Genomic DNA, 25,491 nt, shown 5'->3' with positions numbered 1-25,491 from the left:
ATGTAACCAAGACACTCAGAACCAACAGAATCAACCTGAACTCATAGAAAAACAAGAATGCCCCCGAGACACCTGCACCCCCCTCCTGGACCACTCTGGTATCAACAGCCCCAAACCAATCCATACCAGCTAACAAGACTCAGAATCGGTGCAACCCTTCAACCTGGACCAATAGCAGGATGGGACAAGAACCTGCACCACACTACGTACCCTTCATCCAGACCAGCGGGACAGCCAGACCACAGACAGCATCATCATGTAACCCCCCAGTTCACTCCAACAGAAAAGCCGAACTGACCCCCACCTGCATGGCTATCCTGCAGCTCTGGTCACACCAGTAGGCCCAATGGGCTCGGAGCTAGGGGATATATGGCACCTCATGAGCTTGACCTGCACCAAGCCCACGAGCTGAACCAACAGTTTTTTTACAACACACAGGTTTGTATTTTTTGGCTGAAGATGAAAATGACTAACATAGATTTGTTTTGGTTCTTGCAAACAATAATAATAGTTGTTAAAACCCAAACACACATAATGAGATCACTCTCTGTCAGTATGTGTAACATTCTGGGCCTGGGTTCCTCTGTATTTGGGCTGAAGAGAGTCCAGCAACATTATTAAATGGACTGACATCATAATTTGACAAGATACATTGTTTAGGGGAGACTTGACCACCCACTGTCCCCCTGGTATCAATGTCCCTTAGCTTACCAAAACCAGAATCACTTGGGGCTCCAGGGGGATCGGTGTATGCAAAATATGAATTCCACCTCAGCATGGATTAGTGAATTTCAAACCACAATAAAAGTCAAATGTACACAGTAACTTGTAAATCCTCCAATTTACATCACAAAATAAGCAAAATATCCAGGTACGCGCAGCACCATATTCTGCGGTTCAGAACAGGGCAACAACATCCAGTAACGTGAAGCAGCTCAATTACATTGTAAACTAGCCAGCTTGTGAATACATCTCTTTCAATCCATATCTAAATAGTGTCATAGCAGTTTTAGTGTCTGATATAGCCATATAAGTGTATAGCCTGTTGTTAAGAGGAACCACTCTAACGATGTGTACGTGTTCCGTCAGTCTCCTCATGAGATATATATCGTGTGTGTTGGTCAGAAGAATAAAAGCTGTCGCTTGGTTCACTAATCGCATCTCTACTAGTCCTTTGTCCTAAAAGAACCTGTATACGCTACATTGGTGTCAGTAGTGGGATGGGATAGCCCTTCACCGAGGATGGCGAGTTAAGCTGGGGAGAGTGTAATGCATATGGCCACCGGTGAGTGTGTAAGAGCCAGTTTACCAGAGTGGGGACGTCACCGCCCTTCCCTGTAATAGCAGGACCACAGCCGCAGGGTTGGAGAGAGATCTCTCTTTAGCTCACCAGGTTGGGTCCCTATTGAATGATGCTGGGGGCCCAGGTTTGAGTCCCTGATGGTGGAGGGCTGACCTGTGCAGGCAGCAGGCGAGGGCGCCCACATGAACCCCAAAGCGTTATAATATTATTGTTGTTATATAGGAACAAGGTTAGACTTTCCCTGGTTTGAAAAAAAAATTCTAAACTGTACTAGTTTGCCACTCTTCTCACACCCTCTTTATTAAATGGCTATGCATATTGGCCAATTTAATTGTACTACTCTCTCCAAGTGTTATGTTTGTCCAGTCTAAACACTGCAGTTTTTCTCCACCAAAAATCATTAATTGGCTTGACTTGTTAGTCAATTAGTTAAATGCAGTTAGAACAGTTCATTGATAGCTCTAATCCTAGCCTTCTCTGTCTCACTGACGTATCAAACCCATGTACTGTACAACTTTAGGCAAGATAAGAGGATTGCATTATTTTCTCTGTGTTTGCCCTGTCTTCTAGATTTGTAATTCTTCTGAAAAAAGTCCTTCTTGAGAAACTAAACAACATCTTGCACCGGAACAAGTAATAGGTTTATTCCATGCTGAAAAAAAGAAGAAAGAGAACACAAAGTTTCGGCCATGGAGCCTTCTTCAGGTGTGAGAGAGACAGGGCAGTAGGCAAAGGCTACTTTACCTTTGCCTACTGCCCTGTCTCTCTCACACCTGAAGAAGGCTCCACGGCCGAAACGTTGTGTTCTCTTTCTTCTTTTTTTCAGCATGGAATAAACCTATTACTTGTTCCTTTGCAGCCTACGCATGCTGACGCAGCTACCCACCTGAACTACAACATCTTGCACCAACTCTCTGTGACAAAATTTACACTAAGCTCAGCCTGACACCTGCTCTCCGGGTCCTAAATGCATCCTGCTACTAACATGGAAAGTAATCTTTATATTTCCATAGTTATCTTTATTTAATGGTTTCATTAGTGGCCAAGGTTAAATTATTTTCTTGGAAAATTTCTTTAAGGTGTTGCAAACAAAAAAATGTTACTTTCTTTAACAAAATGTAAAAACTTTCCCCTTGGCAGTCTACCTGAATACCCAACTATTTGAGAAGCCTTCCATGCGCCATGTTTGTCATTACGTTCATATAAGATTCTCTGTCAGAATTGCTCTGTTTTTCTATTTCATGTGTGCTAATTTTCTGACTTGCCATCCCATCTATACTCTGCTTTCAAACCTTCATACTCTCCCTGTTAGAAATGCACTTACTCATCCAAGCTCCTCTGCTATATCTGCTTCAGGTTCACATATTCTTTTGTAATACACAACTTTCTGTGGGTTTTTGTTTTTGCAAGTGTCCCTGCACCTACCTAATGCATCCTCCATTCCTCTTCTGCAAGTGTGCCTTGACTTTGTCTTACATTTCAAATACTCCCTTTCTCAAACTTGTTTGCTTGTCTGCATTTTTTGTATCTTTATGTCTAAACAATTTATTTACATTCCTAACATTTTCACTTACTAACTTTATATTTTTCATATAAAAATGAAAGCTTCAGCCTTAAAAAGCTTATGTTCTCTCTTTTGTTACTTGCCCTACAGAGCTCTTTCATCCTCCAGTTTTCAACATTTTTTTTTATCTACGATCACCTTATTAGTGCAGTTGATATGGCTTAAATCCCCTTTTCCTGAACTTTCCATAACAAGCACTAGTGCTGTCTCCAATGACATCATCTTCAACTCAGCTTTCACTGCTCAGAATTTAACTTTTTTAAATTCCAAGTCCAAATCTTTGAGACAGGCATTAGCCAAAACTAAGAATAAGATCATTTATTCAGTTTTGATAAGACGTTTATTAGAATTTAAGAATTTTATTTTACTTTTGTTTGTAGACTTATTTTACATTCCGTTGTGTGGAATGCTAAACTATAGTTTTCTGTCCAGCTTTTCTATGATATTTTCTATTAGGCACTATTACTGTTTATTACATGTATGTTTTTGCTCGTGGTAATGGTAATGTCTTGTGTTTTTAATATCAATGTATTTCAGACAAATATATTAACTACTGTATCCAGTACTTGAATGTAAATATTGTAACGGATTCGGGTTCTAGGGCTTGTGCCCTCGCCAGTTCACCCCTCCACCGCATGGGTGCGAACCCGGCTCTCCGGCGTCGCTCAACAGGGGTCTTGCCGGCTGAGCTAAGAAAAACCCTTCCTCAGCCCGTACTGCCAAGATCACTGTTATGCGCATGGGGTGTATTCCTTACAATATTTATCAGTTGAAGGCTTGTGTGTTTTGTTATTCAATAATCAGTTATTGTAGGATTCGTCAGAGATCTCTGTGTATTTTAAATTAATAGGACACAAGGGAATAACGATTTTATTAAAATGTATTTTTCTTTATTGATTTCTTGTCCCGATTCATTCAGAAACATTTCCGGTAACTTCCCCATTCGGCTCTGACGCGTCGTCTTTCCGATAAATGATTCTGTTCTGGGAAGAGCGAGTTAGCTGAAACGCCATCTTTATTCCAGTCCCTTAAAATTATTTTTCAGTTTATTTTGTCTTCTTCCGGAGCGGTGTTTTGTTTCGATTTCACTCCCAATCAGTGATCTCGTTGTGAATAATTTCGGCTTTACGCAAAGATCCAAGACCAGGACAGATCCCTCCTTCTAAAAATTTAGAATTTTTTGCGGTTTGGAATAGATAAAACCAAAGGCGTGCAAGTGCAGAAGATGATGTCGCTTGCAATCTTTGTTTCACTTCTGTCCTTGATGTTGCTGCACTCCGGTAAGGAAGAGGAGTTCGTCTGGGTTGTACTGTAATGTGCTGAGAGGGGCGAAAACGAGTTTATTATTAAGGCATTCACTCATTTACACTGACCTGTTCTACCAGTACAGCATCAAAACGAATATTTTCATACCTTGATGCATGCTAGCATATATCTGTCCCGTCGAAATATGACGCTTTTTGTTACACCTGCAAGTTTACGTGGTCAGCAGCCATCTGTTCTACTTTGCTGTATGGCACCACAAGTGTCAATCCCAGGCCAGAGGTTTTCCACAGCCCAAACCCCCTGGCTACTAGATACTTTACACCTTTCTATCTGCATACTGCCTGGGCGGCTTTATGATCAGGGTTTGGGGATAGGGAGTCTTTTGTGTCGTTTAATAATAATAAAACCTGAAGTGGAAGTTCAGTACGATAGTGGTGCCACCCTCCTGTGCATCGCAAACGTACTCTTTTTAAATTCCTTATTTTAGTAGTTAAATCAAACCCTAAATCAGGCGGGAAAACGGTTCGGTTCGGATTAGCGATCTAGTTTTTTGGATTAATTGACCTGGCTGCGGAAACCCTGTACCAGGGTGGGACTGTTGTTGGAGGCGTGTTAGGCAATGCGGGCCTTTTTGCGAAAGAGGCGATGTTAGGGTTTGACCTCACGATTAATTCTTGCTTTAATCTTCATTTCGTGTAGAACATTACCGCATATTTGAAGATTTAAGAGTCGCTCTACAGTACCTGACCAGATACATATAACTCGTTATAGTTTTTCTATTTCCGTTACACCGTCCGCAGCGGTGATATTCCACTTCCTACTCAACCACAGATGAAATCGAAGTACCACTGTGTTCAAGTTGTTTTTTAATCTTAATGTTTTTACGAGTACTTTTGAGTGTTTAGTTGGCCGTTAACACTTTTTATTTTTATTTTTTATTTTACATCACTTGAAGATTTACCTTAATTCTTAGTTTCCATAAACAGGTTTTACCGATTTTCTACTAATGTATAGTACAAATGAACTCAAAATAACTTTTCGCTCAGGGTGGCTGTCCTGTGTCTACTTGTGTGGGCAGGTCTGGGAATGTTTGCAGAAAGAAATGCAGCTTCACTGTGCACCTGGGAGCAACCTTCCTGTTTTGTGTTTTATGAACAGGTCTATGAGTTTTGCTTTTTGCTTGACTCACTGGAGAAAGGGCATCGTCAAGTTATGGGATTTCCGACAATGGTCCTGGGGTTTTCCCCCTCGGCTGGAGTTCCAGCTGAGCTCTTTTTGACTTAGTGGCCTATTGAGCATAGTCCTAGTTTGCTTTCCAACTGAGATTAGCTGAAGAAAGTAAATTAAATTAATTAACTTAATGAAATCAAAATATTGTTTTTTTTAATTAATATTTCATTCTTCATTTTTTACACACTTGTGTTTCCCAAATATTTTCTGTTCTATGCATTGCACATTCAGAATTTCTTAACTGTGTTTTGTTTTGGATTGTCACTGTGTCACACCAGGAAAAAACAACCTGTGCACTGTTGCTGCTCTCTCAGATCTACTGTCCTTTTTAGGAGAACAGACGTTTGTCTGTCCCTGACGTCACTACAGTCACACAAATGTCCAGTCGGTCCCGGAAGTCACAGTTATACAAACAGCTAAGGATATTGGGCTCATGCAGCTGTTCTACAGTGTGGAATCTTATTTAACTTTACATAGATTCATTTTTATTGAAGTGTAAAAAGAATCAGAACAGAACTTAGAAGTTCAATTCTCTCAGCTTGCTGCTGTAGCACTTAAACCATTATCAATTGTTAATTAAACCATGGTTGTCATCAGATAAAGAAGCAGATTTAAATGTGTTAAATAAGTTATTTTGCTGTCTGTGGAGAGGATACACATGAACAATTAAAAAAAAAAGTGCTGTTGGAAGCACTAGAAACATTAATGCCGAAACAATAGAAGCAGTAAAGAGGATTAGTAGTGTGTTCATATTAAAAAAATCCTGAAATGTTATTAGTTGCCGTGAAGCACTGATTCACCTGGATCAACAATCAGCCAGTGTTTTTTGTTGCTGTGACAACAGTTGCATCAAAGTCAGCTGCTGCTAAATTGCTTAGCTGGTATTGAATACATTCAGGGGCAAATCGTTTTCTCTGAAGTGTTAAAAAAGCCTTTTCAGGAACTTTTGCATTCATTTGTACTTTAAACTGAAAATATAATTGTTCATTTGAATAATGAAAATTCCTGTAGCTCTGTATATTTATCTGGGTGTTTCTGTTTACATTAAGTAATGAGCAAAATAAATTAATTGCTATTATTAACATAACAATGATGGAGTATAGTGGCTAAAGAATATTTGGGATTATCTACAAAACGGATGTGCATCTTTCAAAGTGTAGCTTGCCAATGTATACTGTATATCCCGGCCATTGTTAATTCAATTACTTTACTGAATTCTTATGAAGATTTGATTTTATAACTGTGGCTCTTTACAGTGCTGTTTTTTTGTACATTTTACAGCAGAATTAATTCCAGCACTAGGACTGGTCTTGTAGAAACATTATTAGCCTTATTTGGAGTAGAGCTGGGCGATAATTCGATAACGATAATTATCGCGATATAATTTTCCTCAATATAATTTTAACAAAAGCTCGATAAATGTTCGATATACTGTATACGTTTATGCTTTGCGCATGCGCACAAAATACTGCGCGAGTGCGCGTGCATGTTGCAGACCGGGCAGCTAACAGATTTGTTCAATGTTTCTGCTGTTTGGCAAGTGTTTGTTGTGTTCTTAAAATAAAAAGTTGTTTAATTTACCAGTTAACTGTCTGGTTTCTTCAGCCTTTACTCAGGAGAAAAGATCTGCCTTTAAACTTGAAAGAAATAATGATTTGACATTTATCGTGATAATAATCGATATCGACAGATATGAAAATTGTTATCGTGATAATGTTTTTGGCCATATCGCCCAGCCCTAATTTGGAGTAAACAAAGCCTTTGCTGCTGTGGTAATCTTCTCCTTACAGTTCTGTTAATAAAGTTCCAGTGACATTCAGGTGGCACAATGCTCAGACTCTGTCATTTGTAATGGTTGATATTTTCCACAATGATCTTTGTCTTTCTGTTTCTCTATAGGGCAGGCTCAGCTAATTATAACCAAAGAGGCGCAGAATGGTACCTACTGTTCTGCTGCATTATTGAAATGTATTGTGACCAACCTGAGACAGAATAAAACCCAAAATATGGTTTTAATCTGGAAATTAAATAATCAAGAAATCTACACATTTAATGGTGAAATTGGAGAAGAAAAGAAGTTGGATTCTGTCGGTACACAGGTAGATTTAAAAGCCTTGGCACATGGAAACGCTTCCATTTGGTTGAAATCCCCCAAACCTGGAAATTACACCTGCTACGTATTGGAAGGGAGCTCAGAGGGAAGCGGCGTCTTCAAATTTACAGGTAGAGTTTCATTTAAGTGTAATAATCAGCAGATTGTGGCTCTTGAACTACAGAAAGTATAATGGCACTGAAAGTCAAGGGATTGCACGACTTAAATTCAAATTTCAAGACCCCACATTAAAATAGCTTTATCCGGAGTGAGTGGGAACACAATTTGAGAAACAAAAATCTTTCCTGTTTTCTGCTCATGTTCCCAACATTGTAACATATCATGTTCAGCAAGTTTGAATTTTCTGTTTTCCTTGCCAGGTAGTATAATTGGTAAATTATACTGTATTTCTTAGTAATATGACAATGGAAATTTTAGATATGAAAATCTTTTGAATTTGAATGCGTTTCGGTTGATCATCATATCGTTTTAAAACTTACTTTCTTATTGTTTTGTATTTGTTAGAAGTGTGGGATAATTATACATTCCCAAGACCACAAGTAGTAGTCCTTTATGTGGTGTTTGCTGCTGTGACTGTTGTACTCGTCCTCCAAATCCTTTTTTACCATTTGGGTAAGTATGTATTTGTGTTTTTCATCATCCCTCTGTACAAGATTTGCTGAAAGACATTGAAATAAGAATAGAAGACCTAATTTTCATATCTCACAAATACTAAACTATTTACTACATCAAACTTTTGATGAAAATGTTGAGAAATTGTTCATGCAAAACTAGTTGTACAAATAAGGCCCAGGTTTACATAATAAACCATATTACATATTCTACAAAACCAGGGGTTCCCAACCTTTTTTCTCAGCTGAACCCCTTCAACCTAAATTATTTGCCTCAGTAACCCCTTGAGATTTTAACTAAATTCAACAACTGTAGATAAATGCTTTACTAACCCTCTAAACATGCTTCTTTTCCTTTTGTAAAATATTAATATTACTACTTTTGTTTTTCTTATCCTTATTATTACATTGTTATTAATAAGACTATTGAATTTGACATTGACGTTCCCTTCACAATCTCACAAACCCCCTGCAGAACCCCTATTTGGGAACCCCTGTACTAAACCATCCAAACTAAAATTCAGTTATATGCTTAACACAGTAGCACAGATGCTCCACTGAATGGAGCAGACTCAAGCACAGCAAGGCATCTTTGTAGCAGTAATTATAGTTGCAAGGCCTTTGGGGGAAGTCTCTGCCAACAAGTCTCTTATCATCTACACACCAGCCTTGGTGCAATTTCTGCCTGTTCTGTTTGGCAGATTTGCTAAAGCTGTCTCTAGTATCAAGTCTTTCCACAAGTTCTCAGTAAGATTCAAGCTACGATTTTGACTGATGCACTTTCTTTTTCCTGAGCCACACCAAATAGCATGTCCTAGTGAAAGATTAATTTGTGTCCTCAGTTTTAGACCCAGAGCAGGTTTTCCTCTTCATTTTCTTAGAACTTTGTTCCATGTATTCTCCCATCAGCGGTGACAACATGCTGCCATCAACATGCACCATGTTTGGTTTGCATCAAATGTAACCCTTTGCATTAAGGAGAAAGTTACATTTTTATCTTATCTGTATACAAAACCTTTTGACACATCTTACCTGTACCACTTAGGTGCTTTGTTGCAATCTCCATGTGGAATGAGAAATGGATTTTCCACACTGCTGTGCAGGCCAGCTTTGTGGAGCAACTGGAATCTTTATTAGGTTGTTTGGGTACATTAACTCCTATCTTAGCCATTGAAATCTGTTGCTCTTCCAAAGTCACTGTTGGCCTTACAATTGCATCACTAACCATTTTCTTTCTTGCCTTGGCTGCTCAATTTAAATGGAGAAATAATAATAATTCCTTACACTTATGTAGCGCTATTCTGGACACTCCACTCAAAGCGCTTTACAGGTAATGGGGACTCCCTTCCACCACCACTAATGTGCAGCATCCATCTGGATGGTGTGACAGCAGCCATAGTGCACCAGTACACTCACCACACATCAGCTATCAGTTGGGAGGAGAGCAGAGTAATGAAGCCAATTCATAGATGGGGATTATTAGGAGTCCATGATTGGTAAAAGCCAGTGGGAAATACACCTGGGTAACACCCCTACTCTTTTCAAAAAACACCCTGGGACTTTTAACGACCAGAGATATTCAGGACCTAAGTTTTACATCTCATCTGAACGACAAGTTTTACATCTCATCTCATCTTTTTGCAGTATAATGTCCTTAGATTTCCCAGAAGGTCTCCAATCCAGGTATCCAGCTTAGCTTCAGTGGGCTGCCAGTTGTGAGTTGCAGAGTGATATAACCGCTGGCTGCCATTTAGGGAGAGTCTGGGTGCCTTCTACATTTGAATGACTGAAAAAGCACTTCAAAGGCTCTTATATCCTTCTTGCCCTTATACAACTTTACCCAAATTGTTTTAAAAACGTTTTGCTCCATAGGTGAAGCTGTGCTTAAAATTCACTACCTTGCTGATGGGATTTACAGCTATATTTATTCTGAAATCACGAGAACCACTATTACTGCACACAGAGGACACTCAGCTAATCGTGTACAATGTAACTGATTTATTTCACATAAGTGGCAGTGTCAGCATCTCTAGGCTGCAAAGGAACAAGTAAAGGTTTATTCTATGCTGAAATGAAAAGAGATACCCCTGAAGAAGGTTCTACAGCTGAAATGTTCAGTATGGAATAAACCTTTACTTGTTCCTTTGCATAGCTGATTTAGGTTTGCCAGAGCAAAAGCTCTGAGTGGTTATGCAATCACGATTTTTCTTTTATACCCTCATATATAAACGATTTACTTCTTTTTGTCTGAAGCTGGACTTCTTAATCCTGAATTAAGCAACCAATGCAAGAATGGCAGAAATACCAATATAGGATATGTCCTAGTTTCTTGGTTTTCAAGATTCTAGCTGCAGCGTTTTTTGTATGAAATGTATTTGGAAGCTTGTATGTTCAAATTCCCGATTGGGCACTACTGTTGTACTTTTCTAGCTTTGAGCAAGGGATTTCACTTAGATTGCTTTACCAAAATGGCAATCTGTATTTTGTGGTAAAATAATTTACTATTAAATTAATAATGATCTTTCACATTATTGTATCCTTGAGCAAGCACTCCTGCAAAATGAAAAGTACTCAGAGTCTTTTTGTTTCTTTAAGGAATGTTTTGTCATTCATTTGTGTATTGTACATCATGTTTTATAACTCTTTTTCAAGGTGGTTATGATCAGAAAGCTAAAGCATACTGTCTGGGGGTCTTCTCCATTGTCCTTATTATAGTGGGACTTTCATTATTTTCCAAAGGTAAGTTGAAAAATTTCAAAGTTTTCTTTGACTTTGATTTTGTTTTTTGTTGCTGTCTAAGTTATTTCAGGTTTCTGGTGTCCTATTCAGTGGTTGAAATCATTGTTTATTAACTAGAGCTGGCCGAATTGTGCAACACCCATTAGTACTCCTACTGGATATTGGATGGACATTGTTGCAAGGAATAGAATTCCTGTCTTCTGTGACAAAGGGGATAACAAGACAGTTTCAGTGATCCACCATCCTAGTCCCAGAGGGCTGATGTATCTATAGATTTGTAATGACTTGAATCAGATCATTGGTTTACAGTATTTTAATGGTATCTCCCAGCTCTTCAGGTTCTCCTGATTTGAAGAGACCTACCAACCCTGTAGACATACAGTATTAGCCCTCAAGGTCCAGCATTGGAAACCCCTGTGCTATGAGCAAGGGGAGTTATATGGGGCAGCCATTGCAGGACAAGGCAAGGGGTAGAATGTTTTTGAAGATTATGTCACAAGAGCCTAAGATTTTGAACAATGTTTTGGTGATCTTTGTCCATACTGTACCAAAGACTAAACCCCTCTGAATGAACAGACAGTTCAGAATTTTGATCAATTTACTAAGTCAGTTGTTCAGTTATGTCAAGAATAGCCATTTGCTTCTTGATATTTATAAACTCCTGGGATTTGTATTTCAATTAATCTCCATGCTGCAAGATATATATAATACGTTAAGCTGGTTTTAGTGTCATTCAAGTTTCCCTTCTTCCCCACATTTTCATTTTTCTTTCATACATTCCACTAGGCTTCTCCCTGTAGCAGAGTCCCTGCTCGTCACTGGAGTGGGCTCCATGGCAAGCTTTCCTAGCCACTCACAGCCCTCGACTTGCAGTTTCCCAGCTACGTAAACTTGATTAGTGGCTGTGTAGCTGGCCTGCGACTAGAATTGTCTTCTAGGTCCTGGTACTTCGCCGCTCTGGGAGAGTAACCCAAAATTTACTAAACCAACCCCAGAACCTCACCAACTCTAGAACCGAACTCCCAGCCTTTGAAGACACTGCAAGTTTCACAGGGTTTGAAGGGAAGTTGGGTTCTTAGTCATAATCACAAACCCGATGCCCTCAAACTAAACCATAACCCATAAGCTTCAACCTATCACCATTAACCAATAACCTGAACCTTCAACCATCAGTCCAAGATACCCGCTCTGGGATCATTGATAACCATGTTTCTTCTCTTGGAGAAACTCCCAGTGCACCATTGAAGCCAGGGCTTCTTTTTCCCATGCAGCTGATCCCTGGAGGCGACCTGAAAGCTAACTCACTGCAGGGATTCTGAACAGCAGACTTGTGATCCAGGGATCATTGCTGCCCCTAAGCATATAATGCAGTTCAACCTCATGGGAGTGGTTTCCCTTCCACGGACACCTCCAAGTTCAGGAAAACCCCAACAACCCACCTGACCAAAAGCCCCTCAAACTCTCTCATCCATCACCTTTTACTGTTGAGTAGGGAATTCCTGTTTTTTCATCTTTTGGCTAAGAATTTTCTTAAGTTTAAATGGTAAGATTTAAAATAGCCTTGCTGCAATCTTTACATGTAGTAGAATGTGGTTTCTAGTTTTCTGCCCCTTGCCTACCAAACCTATTTCATTTTTTAAAGACTAACGCGCATAGTCTTTCATCTTTCATCATATTTTTAGCACAGTAAAGCACTTAATTCAAAAATTACACAATACATAAAGCTAATATTAAAAGGGGGAAAAAAAGTTTTGGCCTCCGAGCCTGATCTTTAGACTTCTGTTAAACTTGTTAAAAGCAGAAAGAACAAAACAATTCAAAGGATTATTCACAGGCCTATTTTAATACATATTGCGCAAAGCAGTCAATCTTCTTCTGTGCACAGAGCTGTGTCATTGAAGTCAGATATAGTGTTGGTGGTATTTGTTGGTGCATAGTTTTGGTAGGAATAAACAACACTGTCAGCCATGAAAAAGTAAGGCATTTTTTCACTTACCTGTAATCAGTATGAGAAAAACATAAGCATCTGTCTGAATAAAATATGTAGATTTATTGACCCAGTGTCAAGATATTGTTCTTCTTGACAACTTTAGATAGAAAAAATAAGTTTATTAACCATGACTGTAAATTGTAGCATCAAGATTTTTAATACAAAAGCAAACAAAACTCACAATTACAAAACTATAACAAGATAGTTCTTTTGAATGCAAAAGCTACACAGTGGTATAATAAAATTTAGAATACACTATAATGAAATTAGCTATGTATTAAAATAGTGTAAACTATTGGAAAATAGGGGAAAAGACTACAGTGGCAATTGTATAATTACAATTGGTCTTGTTTAATGGGTAGCTTGAATTAACACTGAAGCTGTGATAAGTGGTGTTGGTTTGAAGGATATACAGATACAGTTGTGTTTAACAAAAGTGTGGCTTAACATGCAGCTGTTTTTAAAGGTAATGCATGGCCTCCCCTCAGTGACTGCTAGAATATACTGAAAGCTGCTTTTGTAACAGAAGTAACTGGATTTATTTTTTTTTGCTTCATAGGGGTCAGTGACGGAGTGACAAGAAACAGCAACATTGGATTTGTCATCACAGTGTTTTCCATGGTGGTTGTGTTGATCAGTCAGGCATTTTACTGGTTCAAAGGTAAATACTGTATAGGCTCCTGAAACCCAGTTGGCTCAGCCGATAAAGGAGTTTATTCATTCTCTTCTGGCCTTACTTAATCAAGCTATTTAAATAAGAAGTGAAATCACAGGTCTCTTGAATGGCTCAACTGGGGGAGAGGGTTACCCATTAAACTCGTATTGCGGGTTCGAGCCTGGGTCATGTCACTAGCCAGCTGTGACTGGGATTCCCCGAGCAGCAGTGGGACACAGCTGACGGAACTCTTGAGGGTAGAGTGGGATTAGTCGGCCTGGGCTCTCACAGCGACACTGCGCCCTCTGCGGTTAGCCAGACATTTTCAGGCAGGTGGTGCTGTCTGTGAGGGACACCAGGGGCTTAAACTGACTTTCACATGTTAAAACGCAAGTGGTTGAAGTTTGGCAGGTCAAGAGGATCTTTACCTGTGAATCAAGACTTAATAAAACACACAACTGGCTATTCCAGGTAGACATTACATTTTAAGTCTTAAGATAATCAATCAGATAATATTCCAAATGTAAATGCAATATTATCAATAACTACCATCAGAAATGGTTTCATCTCCATGTTCTTCTATATGCTCTCCTTGCATGTAGTTCAAGTACAGTAGGTAGCTGCATCAGTATGTGTAGGCTGTAAAGGAACAGGTAACGGGTTTATTCCAGACTGAAAAGAAAAGGGAAATGCAACGTTTCAGCTGAAGAAAGCTCCACGACTGAAAGGTTGTGTCTCCTTTCTTTTCTTCTCAGCATGGAATAAACCCGGTACCTGTTCTAGCATGTGCCTAGTTTCAGACTATCACCAGGCCTCATCACAAAGAAAACCTGTCAACACCTTTGCAGACCTCTACAGTTAAATACTGTACTCTCAGACTATCTAATAGATAGACACTTTAGTGTCTACTACTGTGGAAATTTGTCTGTGGCTTCTCCTGTTAAAATTACAAAACACACAAGGAAAACATAAAAAACACATGAAGTAAATGAAACCAGAACAACAGTATGTGATGCATAAATAAATGGATCAATAAATAGGTAGTGGGGGGACTACGTTTGCATTCTTTCACTGAGCAGAGGGAACAAAGGACTTCTTTGTTTGTATTTGAATTTGGTAGTCTATACCATCTTCCTGATGGGAGTATGATGAATTGAGAATGGAGTGGATGAACACCTATGATGTTCTTTGCCATTCTGAGAACTGTATTATGATATAAATCGCTGAGCTGGGGCTGCTGTTTCCCAATTATTTTTCCTGTGATTTTCAAAATCCTGGACAGTCTGGTTTTGCTTTTCAACCCCAGGTTTCCATACCAAACTGTCATGTCTTTGAGATAAAAACAGCCTCTGATTTGCTTTCTTATAAATGTTGTCTATATTCTGGGTGTAACTCAGCCTCTGGTCAACATGTGTTCTCAAATATTTAAAACTGTCCAAGTCCCCGTAACCTCTACAAACTGACCATTAAGTACTAATGTCTGCAAAGATTGCCTTCCATCGGTTTTAGCATTGCAAAGAAGCTGTTTAGTCTTGGTCTCATTTATTTTCAATGTGCTGGATTGGCACCAATTTTCAAGGATACTTTCAAAGTGAGTTTGTTCACCAAGAGTTTGGTCCTTTAAACAGGAGTCCAACAAGAACCATGTCATCTGCATATTTAATTAGACTGGCTGTGCTACTCTGAATCTGCAACTCATTAGTATATATTGAAAACAGAAGAGGTTGTCAATACACAACCCGAGGGAGCACCTGTAAACCCAAAACCAGTTTGTCTGAGAATACACTGTTGGTGGGGACTCTGAGGTCAGAGGTCTATCTATAAAGACATTTTTGATCCACTGTATAACATTCCCATTCACATTCAAGTAAAAAAAATGTTGTAAAAGAATATGAATTTGCATGGTGTTAAAAGGAGAGCTAAAATCAATAAAGAGAGCTTGAACAAAAGAGTTTGAGTGTTGAAGGTGCTTGGCTTGAATCAACTAAAGAAAGTGTTGCTGGGTATATAGGTTGGCTGGATAAGCCTGTGTACCACAGTTTTTCCAAAGAAATTCTTCCCTCTCTGTGCCCCTCCTTTCTCTAGTTTGTCTTATACAGCAAATAAGTCACTCGGTGTCTTAAAGAAAAACAAGCATATCACTAACAGCTGAGCCTTATCACACAGGAAGTGATCTACTCATCTTCCCCTTTGCCTGCCTGAAAATACAGTATAGTTTCCTCCTAGAGCAGAATAAACTATAAACGTCAGCAGACAGGGATATATTTGATAGAGGCCTTTTATTTGAATATTCTCTCTCTGTCACCCTGTCACACATTATTACATCTTGTTTATCACATTTAAAAATTATTTTTTAAAATTATTTTGATTTTTTTGGTTATCTTTTAAAGGTTGTTTTTTAAAACCAGGTAAAAGAAGCAAAGTGGACCAAACTGAAAATATGTCATCATAACCTTTTTAGTTTTTCAGTTTTTCCTGAAATGTTGTAATAAACCTCTCATTTGCAGGAATAGCTGCCAGCAACAAAGCAAAGTATTGTCTCCCTTTGTATTCTACTATCCCGATGAAGGTTGTTGGTTTTGTCATCTCTCTTGTTGGTTTCAGTATTTGGGTCTCCAACGTCTTATCTGCAACTGCACCAGGTAATGTAATGTCACTCCTGCTCTATTACAGACTGGCATTAAACACCCAATACAATGTTTCCTTCAATTTGAATGAACCTTATCAAAGGTGGATTTCATTTATTCGGTTTTTCTTCTAATAAATATTATCTTCCTCCAATCCCAGACTTTTGGTTTTCCCCCAAAACCAACCCTGTTGTGAATGTTGTATAAATTCCTAGATTCTTTTTAACTTTTAAATATTTGTGTTCCTTCGCATATGAATGGTACCTTGAATTTACCTAATTTTGAGGGAACAGTTATCTTAGTGTTGCAAAGAAAATAAAAGCTGTATGAGCCAATGATAAGAGATTGTTTAAATTTGTATAGAAGTTCTTTCAACTATTTCCCTTTTTTCCCTTGTTTTACACCTCCAATGCAATATGTGTAAAGTAAGTTGTAAAGGTGCCATTATTAAATCAACATTTGATAGTCATGCTCTGGTTCATCAAGAGCGTTGCAGCATTTTTTGAGGGAGTGTGCCACTGTCACTTTTTTATCTGTAAAAAATTAGATGATGTTTCAGAAGAGATTTTTATACACATTGCATCGCTCATCTACATGGTTTCACGAAACAAAAATGTAATTCCGGAGCTTCACATCTGGTAATAAAAAACCTTGTTCAATTATAGATCTAGGCAATGAATTCTAAATGGGGAATGGCAGCCACCACTGTGTGTGTTATAGCCTGCATTCTTGTAGCATTGGTCTATGGTTGTGAACGACTTTGTTTGATGTAAAACCAATTTTTGATTAGGAAATCAAGGAAATACAGTCTAAAAACTGCATCCTAGATTTCAATAAATACAGCACTTTTCTATTAAAATGGAAATTGGCTTGAAAAGAATCTTGAACATTTGTGTAAAGCTAGAGGAAGAAACATTTTACTTTTTATCCATTTATTTATTAAAATGCCTTCCAACAATGTGAGACTGTTGTATTGCATTGCAAGTCTGTGAAATTAAAGTTTTATGAGCAAATGTACATTTTGTGGGCATGAGCAGATTTAAATTAATTTTAGCTAAGCTACATTATGGATGGCTTCATGTGTTATCATTATCGTACATTGAAGGTACTCCACTAGCCTTAAAGGAAAGTTACATGGATTTATGCTCCAGATTAAAGCATTTTCTGCCTGTATGCTTGTTTTGTTTCCTAGATTGTGGTCTTCTTGAAATTAGCCCTAACATCGCCCTTAGCGGTGTGGTCATCTTTGCAATAGCTGAAATTGTGGAATTCATTTTTTGGTACTGCTTCAGTAAGTAAACCTTTTTTTGTTGTTTTTCCATAGACTTTTTTTTGGAAGAAATCCTTAAGCTGGTCAGAGTTATTTTCATTCAGCTGTGCTTTTGTAGCAAGGTGGAATGCTAAGGTGTAAACTAATTTAGCTAACCTCATAATCATTTTTGGAAATATTTTACTTGGAGTAGTTAACCTGCATGAGACATTATCTGAGCTAAGAATCTCACACAGCTGTTTTTGTAGCTCTGAATGGCCAGGATTCTCCTCACAATTTCCTAATCTATTGTTTACAAAGCATACTGAATTATTGAGCGAAAGAGATCACTTTGTACATAGGCCCACCAAGGATTTTCCGTACAGCTAAGGAGAACAATAAGGAGAAATCTTTTTATTTTAATTTACTGTTCACAATTGTCTCTTATTCCATTCTTATCGTGACCACGGTACTACAACTTAATCTTCAACTTGACTCATAGCTGTGGGCTCATTTTCCCTTGTGTATACAGAATCACATTAATTCTTCAGCTTGTTGTGCCAGTTTGGAGGATGGGTACAGTTCTTAGAGGCATTGTTTAGTACTATAGCATCTAGACTCCTCTAGGAGTCACATAACCTGACCAGTTTTATGTCGCAAGTCTCAATGCCTTGGTCATAGTCTAGAAAGCAGCATAATAAAGATGAGTGGTCACTATTGAACAGTGCTATTTGATACAAGAAGACAACATACTTTATGGTCAAATTGTTTGGTATAAAATGCTAAATAACAATTGTGGCACAGTGATTAGCATTACAGGCTCACAGCACTAGAACGCTGGGTTCAGTTTCGGACCTGGGGTGGTATCTGCAGTTTATACAGTATGATCTCCCCGTGTTTGCATAGGTTTTCCCCAGGTGCTTGAGTTTCCTCCCAAAGTCCAAAGACATATTGGTAGGTTAATTGGCATCTAGGAAAACTGGCCCTGGTGGGAGTGGGTGTGTCTGTGTCCTTGTGTGCCCTGTGATGGACTGGCCTTTCATCCAAGCAGTATAGTATCCTGCCTTGCACCATTTGCTTGCCAGGTTAGGCTCCGGCTCCCCATGTGTTGGTTAAAATGATGAGAAAATGGGTGGAATGATCTTTTGCCTTGTGTGTTCAACTTTTGATGTCCAACCAGGAGTAATCAAGATTACAGTTGCAAGAAAAAGTTTGTGAACCCTTTGGAATTGCCTGGATTTCTGCATTATTTATTCATAAAAAAAATATGGTCTGATCTTCAACTAAGTTACAATAATAGACGAACAATCTGCTTAAACTAACACACAAACAATTGTACTTCTTCTCCTCAATATTGAGCACATTATTTAAACATGCACAGTCCAGGCTGGAGAAACCATTGTATTTAGTAACTGGTAGAACCTCTTTTAGCAGCAATTTCCTCCACCAAATGTTTCCTGTAGCTGCTGATGAGACTTGCACAACGGTTAGGAGGAATTTTAGACTATCCCTCCTTTCAGTTCATTGATATTTCTGGGATTCCTTGCATGAACAGCTCTCTTCAAGTTATGCCACAGCATCTCAATTGGGTTGAGGTCTGGACTCTTGACTGGGCCATTCCAGAACACGAAGCCATTCTGTTGTTGATTTACTCATGTGTTTCGGGTCATTGTCTTGTTGCATCACCCAACTTCTAGTAAGTTTCAGGTTACGGACCGCTACCCTGACATTCTCCTGTAAAATTTATTGAAACAATTTTGAATTCATTGTTCCCTCTATGATAGTAAGCTGTCCAGGCCCTGAGGCAGCAAAGCAGCTCCAAATGATGATGCTCCCTCCACCATGCTTCATGGTTGGGATGGGGATTTGGTGTTGGTGTGCAGTGCTTTTTTTTCCTCCAAAAATAGCATTGTGCGTTTCTGCCAAATACTTTAACTTTTGTCTCATCCGTCCACAGAACATTGTCCCAGAAGCATTGTGGAACATCCAGGTGGTCTTTTACAAAACTTGAGACGTGCAACAATGTGTTTTTTGGAGAGCAGTGGTGTCCTTCCATTAACATCTTGTTCAGTGTTTTTCTTATAGTGGACACATGAACAGACTTTGGCAAGTTCAAGAGATTTCCGCAGGTTCTTTGCTGTTACCCTAGGGTTCTTTTTCACCTCCTTCAGCAGAGCACGCTGCGCTCTTCCCGTGATCTTTTCAGGACGACCACTCCTAGGGAGAGTAGCAACAGTACTGTATTTCCTTCATTTGTAGACAATTTGTCTTACTGTGGATTGATGAACACCCAGGGCTTTAGAAATGCTTTTGTAGCCTTTTCCAGCTTTATGCATCTCTACAATTCTTATAAGGTCTACTGATATTTCTCTTGATCAGGTCATGGTTAACATGAACAGCTCTTTCTTGAGAAGAGCAGAATCCAGCACCCCCAATCTCATCTCACTGGAACACCTGACTCCAATTAGCTTTTGGAGAAGTAATTAGCCTAGAGGTTCACATACTTTTTCCAACCTAGACTGTGAGTGTTTAAATGATGTGTTCAGTACTGACAAGAAGAAGTACAGTTGTTTGTGTGTTTATGAGTTTAGCAGATTGTGTTTTTCTATTATTGTGACCTAGCTGAAGATCAGACCACATTTTTATGAGTAATTAATGCAGAAATCCAGGTAATTCCAAGGGGTTCACAAACATTTTCTTGCAACTGTACTTTAATCATCTTACAGATCACTGTGGTCATTCTCATTCATTTCCTTTTTTCACCTTTCTTTTTAGAAGGGCAAACAAAATCAGAATCGGAAAAATCAAATGTAAGTTCCTGTTGGTATTTTCTACTTTTGTTCTTCTGGTGTCTTTTTTAGTACTGTCTTCACCAGTCCTCTGTCACCCAATGCTTTAGCACAGCTACATTCCTCTAGTTTCCTTTCCTCCTCTGAACTTACTTGAGCTAATTGTTTCAAGAGTAAAATTCCAGTCCTTCAGAATGGCTGAAACAGTTAAGATGCCCACTTGAATGCATGTTCGTGAAATCAAGTCTGAATCTTTATGGTCAGGGGATCAAGTCAGAATCATGTCCCTAGCCAGCTATAACCAGGATTCTTCAAGCCGAATGCTCAATTGGCTGAACATCGCTGAGAGTAGGGTAGGAATAGTCAGCCAGGCTTCTCTTGACTCTCTGTCATGCAGTGACCCCTACGGCTTCCCAGGCACTTACAAGCACATAGGACATGGATATCCAAACAACTCTCAACTCTCTCTTATTTTCTAAAGCATATGAGAAGATGGGACTTTAACAATGAGGAATATATTAACAATAAGAAAACTGCAATCCTCCAACGGCATGTTCTGAGTGCACACAACCTGGTGCTATTCAGTCAAATTCATTAAGAGAGCCTCAAGAATGTAAAGCACTTCCCTTGGGAGTTGTTATCTTTTACTGATGATTGATGTTGATGTGAAAATCCACCTTTGCCTGAAATCTGCCAGCGCTACTATTATCAGTATGAGAAAGTGGACGACTTAAGAACTGAAAGCAAACACGTTGTCTACCATGCAGTCATCATTCCTTCATTAATGTACAGGGATGAAATGTGGACGACATAGAAGAGACATTTAAAGAGGATTGAAGAAGTGTTTCCAACACTGTTTGCACAGAAGGACAGACTATCCAGCATCAGTGTCGAGCATTGAATCTAAGATCGTCTGCCATCATCTCTGTTGGTTTTGTATTGGCATCTAAGTATCAAGACTCCATTTCTCTTCTTTAGTCATGGAAGTTGGAGTAGAGGTGGACAGAAGATGAGTTTCAAATGTATTGCAAAAGCAAACATGATGAAGTACAATATTGAAAGCTACTCCTGGGAGATTATGGCCCTTGGTTGAACCAGATTTAAGTGTATGTCTAGAAAGGATCCCAGAACGTTGAGACCCAAAAGTGTCAGAATGAGAAAGCAGGGTGTGGTAGAGAATTCATCACAGTATCACAGTTATAGCTCTTGTACTTCAACTTGCTATTCAAAACTTTCTGTATCCAGCTGTGCGTTCATCAGTATTCCATCATTTTTGTTAAAAACAGTATTGTAAATTAATAATGAATTTAAGGACTGGATTTATTGAAACTGACTGCACGGGTAAGTTTAAGATACAACTGGTTTTACATTTAAATGTAACAGTTTATTTCAAATGGTCACTTGACATCTCCATGAAAGATGTCAGTTTCACAATGTGGTCTCTGCTTCAATGTAATGCCAGCATCTCCAGTCTTCCTCCTGGAGAGCTGTAGGAAATTTGTTCTCGATTACTGCATTGAACTGACTTAAGTAGTGAAGGTCAACTTTGTCTTTAACCACTGATTGAAGACAACTATTGAACCCGAAAAAAAGGTCACCAGATCAAATGTAGGATAATAAAGTCCTCCCTGATGCCTAAAGTCTGCTTTTTCTCTTGCAACTTTTACTTCACCTTTGCTGTTAAATCTTTTTAGGCAGAATTGGCCCATTTCCCCCATTAAGTAAATCGTGCAAATCATTTTCTATAGAGTGGGCTAATCAGGACAAATAAATGTATCTAAAATAAAACATCAAAATATGCAAAGGTTCCGACCATGCAAATAACATGATCATAACCTAATATAATATAACATAACATAATTTCACTCCCATGAGTAGGATCCTTCTGGATCCCTTTTATGCTGTATCTCACTTTGCTGTGATCAGTTTTTGATTATTATTTGAACATATAAAGTTCAGAACAAAATAGCATAACATAGCATTACCCTTCAGTGAGCTTCTACCTAAATGCTGAATAGAAATAGATGTAAATAGATGGGAAACAAACTGTAAAAAAAAGCTAAGGATCTTGATGAGGTTTCTAGGTATGTAGATCTAAGTCTTAGATATCAGTAAAGACTATGATAGCTGCAGAATTTGTTTAGAACAGTAAGTTAAAATGCACACATCAGGAAAAAAAGGGAAAAAACATCTTTGAATTTAAGTTTGAATATACAGAGTAGAGTCTGTGCTGCCACCCCTTGTACAGCTGGGAAATTGCATGAAACCTCTAATCTTCTTTCACCAGTCTGTTAATGCACTACGGTCTACATTCCAGCCCTGTGCTGAATATCTCCGGCTGTCTCTACACTGTCTCTTGGCTATTGAGTCTGGAATGGTTTATCATAAAGATAAATACCATAACAAACTAGCAAAGCTGAGCATTTGTTTTGGGTCACAAAGACCATTCCTTTTGCTTTTGTAGCAAAACAAATGTCCTTAGATGTCCTGGAAACTGACATCAGATGTGATGATACAATGTAAAAATAATCATTTAGATGTGCAAAAAATTGAATTCCCTATGCTATCTTCAACACTGTTAGAACATTACTGCTAATGCATAATATTTTAATAGATATTTTCCATTTTGTACATTGCCTTGGAATAAATACTCATGACAGGTTTAGTCATTTGAGAGATATTTACACTGAATTTGTGATATCTTCTAGCAGTGGCCTTCAGGAAATGTTTGGGGGGAGGGTGCTTTTGATGTAGCCTCCATACTTCAAGTTTAAAAATAACATTTTCTCGTTTACAGCCAAAGGAAAGTGCACCACTAAGTACCACGGGTAGGTGATTCACTGGGGATACAGTGCATGATCGGAAACTAGAATGTTCTTTAATTTTTCCTTTCAAGGAATCCCTTATTTCATTTGTCATCTTTTACTGTAGTTAAGTGGTGGGAGTGTCTTATTTAATTTCTTTAGTTGTTAAATTGTGTACTTCATTTTCAGGCTTTGAGGGCAATTCAGGAAGCTGTAGTTTCCCAACATCTTCAATTGGAAGGAACAGAGAACCTTTAAGATGAACGTTTTAAACAGATGAGCTACTGAGGCGTTTCTAAACTGTGATTTTCAATGGTTGGAGCTCCACAGGAAAAAAAATTAGAAGTCTTGTGGAGGATTTTGAAAGTTATTCTGCCACTTTTTATGTAGCCATTTTCAAGGCCAGGACTTCTCCACTTGCATTTGATGAATGGTCTGGAAGGAAAGCCAGTTTTGATTTGCAATCTAGGCAATATGACATATCGTGGCTAACTTGCTCATGGATGGATAGGAGCACAATTTGCAGGATTTGTAAATGTCTGGCCGCCTGGAACCAGCCTATTTAAGATTAATTTAAAGATTTAAGTTTATCTTGGAAAATATTGTAAATTTCCTGACTTTCTAATGTCATGACTCTTATATTAATAAGGATAAAAGCCTGAAACCTCTGAAAATCACAGGGAGCAGACTTGTTAAAGCTCAGTTGCAGAACAGCAGGTTGTCACGTATTCAGTGTTCGTTTCTTACTATAGTCCTGAATGTTGGGTTACAAGAGCTTGCTGAATTATTGAGAATGTGGTTGCTTGTCTGTCCCCTCAATCCTTACCAGCCTTTTATACAGTGATATTTCTCTTTACGATCAAAAATGTTAAAAGTGATTTGGCACCATTTAAAATACATTCTTAAATGTTTTTGTGATCAAGAAATTACAAGCTGGACAGTATAAATTGTAAGACTATTTCAAGATGAGATGCTGTTTTACACAGTAATCTCAAGATATTTTCTGCAGGAAAGGGAAATATACACACTTGGCTACATTAAGATAATTCCATTGTAATCTATTTTTTCTCTTCAAGGTGATGCATAGAAAAATGGCTTTGGCCATATTACTGTATGGTGTTGGAGTGCTGGTTCATATGTCTGTTCAATTAGGCTTACCATTCTCTGTTTATAAAAAAAATGTTTTTCAGAATCCAAATAACAAACCAGATCAGGGGAGTGAGGAGAGATAAGATCCTGGGGTCCTTTGGCTTTGCAGAAAATGCGCAATACAATTCCACCAAAGGAAAAAGGAAGATGGAACTACATGTGGTAACTCAGTGCTGTGTGTTTGATATTATTCGTCATGCAGTTTGCCTAGGAAAAAGCACTTAGTGAACATGACTAATATGTGTATGTCCAGAATAACTTGTCTGTACAGGACTGAAATTAAATTTATAAATGAAACAAAGACAATTTCTTAAATTTTGAGTTACATTAAAATTAAATTAAAAACATTGATTCCAATTTAGTGCCTATAAGTTTTAGATTTCATGCTCTCCCAACTGTAAATTCCTCTTATTTCTAAGGGAATGTAGTTAATAGATTTGAATGTCACCTGTAGGTGAAAACATTCAGTACAGAAGCTTTTGTGAAGTGTCACCCGCAATTGACATTAGCTACGCAGATTTGAAAAGGGATTGCCATGTTTGGAATCTTGGAATCTTTAACATTTTAATAAAACATAGTGTTTTTGTAAGAGCCAGAATAGCTGTAGACCAAAATAAATGTGTATCGGAAGTATAAAGGCTACCAGTATAGGATGGATGATTGACATTGAGCCCATAGAGACACACATATTGAATGTATAGTCTATGTGCACTGCTTATCAAATTGAGGTTTTTTTATAACTTTGCTTACTTATAAATGTTCAAATGTTTGTAAACCTTGGCTTAAGTAAACATTTGTTTAAACACTGCATATTGTGAAGTAGCTACTGCTTTGTTAGAATGTGTTGATGTGCTTTTGTTTTAACATAAAAACTGCATGAGCAGTTGAGGTATTTACTACACTTTGGAATTTGCTGAATTTACGTAAAGGTTAATAAATTGATCTGGAATGAATGCTCAAGGAGACTTGTCATGTGTTAGTGTCCTGTGTGTATTTATAGTGTGCCTGTGATGTCTTACTGTGTAACTGAGTAGTCTGTATAATTAGTACTGTATTCAGGGAAGTATTATGAATATTCATTTTGTGAGGCTGTTCTGTGTGCAGATTCCCTAAGAATTGGTGTATAGTTAGTAGAATGGTCTTGATCTGGCCTTGGAAAGTTTTTGGAAAGCCAGTAGAAACGTTCCCCTCCTTTGCCAAAGCTAATCCATCTGCAATGGTGCCACTGTCTCTTCCTGGTAATTAACAGCTGCTCGCTAATCTGCCTTCCAAAACTAAAGGCTTTGATTTCCAAAGAGGCTTTAAATCTTTTACATCAGAATCCTTCCATCTTTTTTTCTGAAGCCAAGCTGTTCCTTGGTTAAAGGGATGTCCATGGTTAAAGGAATTCAGATTATATCAC

General features: G+C 38.3%; 1 protein-coding gene across 4 annotated transcripts; it reads left to right on the top strand.

Annotated features, from left to right (window-relative positions):
• Positions 1 to 3,739: 3,739 nt before the first annotated feature.
• Positions 3,740 to 25,042, top strand: LOC148658447 (leukocyte surface antigen CD47-like). 4 transcript variants are annotated; one of them, XM_088639638.1, is made up of 10 exons: positions 3,746 to 4,147; positions 7,263 to 7,586; positions 7,981 to 8,088; positions 10,740 to 10,826; positions 13,376 to 13,477; positions 15,979 to 16,113; positions 17,291 to 17,389; positions 20,123 to 20,157; positions 22,934 to 22,964; positions 24,131 to 25,042. In XM_088639638.1, the coding sequence occupies exons 1-10, from the start codon at positions 4,093 to 4,095 to the stop codon at positions 24,139 to 24,141; spliced, it is 987 nt and encodes a 328-aa protein (XP_088495764.1). In that variant the 5' UTR covers positions 3,746 to 4,092; the 3' UTR covers positions 24,142 to 25,042. The 4 variants fall into 4 exon arrangements, with proteins under 4 accessions (XP_088495765.1, XP_088495766.1, XP_088495767.1 ...); XM_088639639.1 differs by lacking the exon at positions 22,934 to 22,964 and having other exon boundaries at positions 3,740 to 4,147; XM_088639640.1 differs by lacking the exons at positions 22,934 to 22,964; positions 24,131 to 25,042 and adding an exon at positions 20,929 to 21,764 and having other exon boundaries at positions 3,740 to 4,147.
• The last annotated feature ends 449 nt before the right edge of the window (positions 25,043 to 25,491 follow it).

The sequence above is a fragment of the Lepisosteus platostomus genome, chromosome 7 (genome assembly GCF_059453375.1).
Source record: "Lepisosteus platostomus isolate fLepPlt1 chromosome 7, fLepPlt1.hap1, whole genome shotgun sequence".
Classification (NCBI taxonomy): domain Eukaryota; kingdom Metazoa; phylum Chordata; class Actinopteri; order Semionotiformes; family Lepisosteidae; genus Lepisosteus; species Lepisosteus platostomus.
Note: the sequence above shows the minus strand (reverse complement) of the source record. Positions and strands in the feature narration are given on the sequence as shown.

What these genes read in the sequence shown, in the direction of transcription:
- LOC148658447 (XM_088639639.1), top strand. Translation starts at nt 4,093, where the DNA reads ATGATGTCGCTTGCAATCTTTGTTTCACTTCTGTCCTTGATGTTGCTG. An exon ending in ACTTTCATTATTTTCCAAAG is followed by an intron (nt 10,827 to 13,375) that starts GTAAGTTGAAAA and finishes TTTGCTTCATAG; the next exon opens with GGGTCAGTGACGGAGTGACA. An exon ending in CTTATCTGCAACTGCACCAG is followed by an intron (nt 16,114 to 17,290) that starts GTAATGTAATGT and finishes TTTGTTTCCTAG; the next exon opens with ATTGTGGTCTTCTTGAAATT.